The sequence below is a fragment of the Cryptomeria japonica genome, unplaced genomic scaffold (genome assembly GCF_030272615.1).
Source record: "Cryptomeria japonica unplaced genomic scaffold, Sugi_1.0 HiC_scaffold_402, whole genome shotgun sequence".
Taxonomy (NCBI): Eukaryota; Viridiplantae; Streptophyta; class Pinopsida; order Cupressales; family Cupressaceae; genus Cryptomeria; species Cryptomeria japonica.
Window position 1 is genome coordinate 121,748 of NW_026729223.1, and position 4,323 is coordinate 126,070.

General features: G+C 31.0%; 1 protein-coding gene across 1 annotated transcript; it reads right to left on the bottom strand.

The window, feature by feature from the left end:
- Positions 1 to 418: 418 nt before the first annotated feature.
- LOC131057628 (uncharacterized) lies at positions 419 to 1,330 on the bottom strand. Its single transcript, XM_057991775.1, has one exon. The coding sequence runs from the start codon at positions 1,250 to 1,252 to the stop codon at positions 419 to 421; it is 834 nt and encodes a 277-aa protein (XP_057847758.1). The 5' UTR covers positions 1,253 to 1,330.
- Positions 1,331 to 4,323: the final 2,993 nt, after the last annotated feature.

Consider the following 4,323-nt stretch of genomic DNA (forward strand, 5'->3'; position numbering starts at 1 on the left):
ACACACTTTTTTTCTCTATAGTACTTATGCAATCCAATAGTATCTAAATTCTACTATAAATAGAAGGTTAACTATTAAATCGTGTGCAAGAATCTAATAAAATTCAGTCAAACATATTGTAGATCCAATAATAATGCTTAACATAGATCATAAGATAATATTACAAATTGCTTTTACAATAGTAAATAATCAATAATAATAGATCATATTTTAGGAAATGTGTAGACAATATCTTTAGCTTCCTTTTGGTAAACACATAGTGGCTTATAGAACATTAAATTCTCGTAATAATAATTTTATTAAAAAAGAAAAATAGTAATAATAATTTAATATTTCAGTCGATCATTCTCCCCTTCAAATAAAACAATGTTTGCATTGTAAGAACAGAGATCCAGAACAAGAAAGAATCGATAACCGATCAATCTTTTAAAGAATACCTTTTGCCAGTAAAAGGTCGGAACTTATCAGCTTCTTCACTTTCCTTTTCACTTTTTTGTGTCACCACCTTTCCATTTTCCCTAGCAAGTGCATGGGTTTGATAGGTGTTATCACCAAATACAAGCTTACCTGGTTTACGTATTGGAGCTCTTGAAGGGGATCTTGACCTTGCTGATTTAACTTTCGGACTCTTGGGTGATACAGGTTTTCCATTCAGACGCCTTCCAACTCCAGTGAAAGCAGTAAATCTGCATTGAGATTTTTCTTCATGCTCTGTAGATGTAGTAGTTTCTCTTGTTGATCTTGAACTAGTTGCAGTAGTGCAGATATTAGCAGGATTTAATGGCAGCCTTTCAGGTTCTTTGTAATCAAGAGGAGGAGCAAAGTCTACTTCCAAGTCTGCGTCAAACACACTTATGGCAGATTCAGGTTTTGTTTCAACTATATTTATAGAATATATGGTGTTGTTGTAATCTAACTTAATGGTATCCCCTGTGGTCAAACAAGAGAAGTTCCTCAGAGAAACCTCCAAGAAAGCTTTTGGGTTGGATATGTCTAATAAATTCTTTGTGTGGGGCTGCAATTTCAAACTCGTCCCCTTTGGAAGAGTGGTATGCTTCAATTTGACTGTATCTCCTGGTTGTAGAAGCATATTTTCCATCATCCAAAGTGGCATATAAATGATACCCTCCTCAGCCACGAATTCAAGTACTCCACAGTGTGAGATGCAACCTGTGATGGTATTCTGAAGCTGGAAAAGCATTGGATACTCTATTTCTTGAGATATCAGACGAGAAAGAGCAGAAGGAGGCATTATAATTTTGTTGGCTTTTTCAAGCTCTGGTTTGTCAGTATAAATGGGAGGATAACATTGATAGATCTGCTCAAAAGTAGCAGCTTCTGCATACCAATTACTATCTTCATAAGGCCCTCCATACCTATATCTTCTATATCCATATCTTCTTTGATAAGATCCATCTTCATCATGTTCTTCTTCATGGTTGTTCATAACTTCTTCAGGTCCTCCATTTCCATATATATTTTCATCATATAAATTTTCATAATATCTTTCTTCTTCATGCACATTCATATTTTCATCAATTCCATCTTCAAGATTTCTTTCTTCTTCATGTCCATATCTACTTTCATCAGATCCATCTTCATAATAACTTTCTTCTTCATTTACATTCATATTTTCAAGCTTTCTTTCTTTTTCATGTCCATTGATATCTTCACCAGGTTCTACATATCCATATCTTCCTTCATTATCTGATCTATCTTCATCAGAACTTTTACATCCAAAAATCTCTTCCTTACCAACATAATATTCCATTTCTGAAAAAAAAATTATAGAATTTGAGCTCTGAGATAAATTCCTGTGCAGTTACGTATTCTCTTTTGTTGGGTTTTAGCAATATTATATAGATGTCATATAAAGGGTTGCGTCCTTTTTATTTTTAACAGTCGCGGTGTTAACTCTTAAGTGCTCCATCAATTTATAAATGAACCTATATAACTATTAATATGAAATAAGATTGGTTTTTTAATTTTTTAGATTGAAAGCTCTTTTACATGCAATGTAAATAAGAAAACGCGTAAAATGCAATTTAATATAATTACATCAGGAGCTTGGAGTGCATGTCTATCGTTCACCAAATTCGAACTTGTTGATTAATTCTTAAATGTTTAGTTAAAACGAATAAAGTTATTGTCTATATAATAATTCTGTGTATTGAATATAACTGTAAAGTTATTTGAAGAATTTTTGGCAATACTGAATTAACTTTTTTTTGTTATAGTAGAAATTTTTTTTATGAGAACTACCTCAAAAGAGATCGTGGCACCAAAGAAAGATAAAACTTTGACTATTTATAAAAGATGGAACACCAAGAAGAGATTGACAAAACAATCAATTATATCTTTAGATCCCACCCTATAACATAATAAGAAGCATGTTTTAAGCCTGCTCATGCTTTCTTTTCCTCAATTTATTTTGTTAAATCTACTAGTCCCTACAATATAAGGGTCATACATGCACTGCAATTACCAAAACCCATGCTTTTTGCCAGTTAAACTAAAGTTGTGGCCTAGTTCAACAAAATAATTAAGAAAGACAAGTTGTTAGTTTGATAAACTTTGTTGAGAAGGTTTAGGATCAGAAAATGAGTTAAAATAATTGTTGTTTTGGGGTAGGATCCTTTGAGCAAATGTTTAATACAATAAATATTCACTCCTTTGGCTACATGATGTGGTCAATTCCCTTGATCAAAACATCTCATTACCTATACATCCATGTTGATATGGATGTCACTACCTATATCCATCACTATCTACTTGATCCACAAAAAATACAACCAAGAGTGATGTCTAATTACCACTCTCTCTAGATACCATATAAGAGCAACGTTGGGTGTATATGTTGAGAATATGCATCCCACAGTAGACATAAAATTTAATTTCTAGTAAAATGTTTAAATAAAGTTCTCTTTATTTAAACATATAACTGAAAGAAGTAGGCAAAAAAGAGTTAAAATATTGAATGAGTAGATTGCGTAATTTAATGTTAATGCTTAGTGTTAGATTTCTTGAAGAACCACACATTACTAAATCTAGCATGAGAGCGAACAAAAATGATGAAATAAATTCAAATACAAACAGGGAGAGAATAATGATATTCCAATATCCAAATACAAACAAGGAGAGAATAATGATATACCAATATCAAAATGCAAGGTTCATTCATATAAAATCCAAGTGAAATGACCACACATATAGACTCTAGGATAAAAAAATCTAGGGTAACATGTGTCCCATAGGTGTTGAGTTAGCTACAAAAAAATATTAGATTAGCTAAACATGTAGGAACAAAAGGTGTCAAGTGAATTTAGCTTGATGAGAAAGTGGTGGCACCTAACTACAATTAATCAGTGAGTAAACAAGGTAGAGATGGCATATACTTTTTCAATACATGTTCTCTTATTTCCTAGATTACATGAGTAATCAAATTAAATTACTTTAGTTAAATAAACCATTTTGAATAATTTAGACTTATTAATAGATTATGTTTTTTTTTTATATGGAATAAAATAATTATTCAATTAAAATTAGCTGGATTCATTATAAATAAATATGAAAAGTATTATATTTTCTTTAAAAATTTTAGAATTTAAATTTATTTTATATAGATATATTTTAAATATGGCTTAGTAATAAGTAAAAATTATTTGGAATTTCTCATTAAATTTAAATATAAAGTGAAGTATGTAATTACACTAGCACCTCCCCCTTAGTGCAACTTAGGAAAGAAGAGATGTGCTCCCCAAAGATAGGCCATATGAGGTACAAATGTATAGTTTATAAGAACCCTAAAACAAAAAGAGGGTGAAACCCTCAAAAAAGAAAAAAAAAATGTAGGAAAAATATCATCATATAAAGAGGAAAGATAATGGCTTGAAATCCTTATAGAATATGGCCTATCCATGACTTTACAAAGGAGAGATATAATGCAGGAATAGTATGTCACATTATAAATTTTGTATTCTAGGTCCATTTGCAATGAATGGTCTATCTTCCCTTTTGAAGAAAGAAATTTTGAGATATTAATCAATATAGTTCTAACTCAATTAGCAAGTTTTATGAATTAATTAGGATGAGTGTGTCTAGAAGTAGATCATAGATGTCAATGTCAATGTTGAAATATGACTAAAATTGATCAATGGGATTATGCATAATCCATGTAATTTGGGAATGGTGATAGTTTTGAATGTAGACAGAAGAGTTGAAACAATTAAATTAAGGAATGTCAAGATATAAGTATAATACATCAAAGCAGTCATACTAGAAAGTTCCATGGGAGGAGGTTCGAACGTTCTTGGGTTTCAGAAT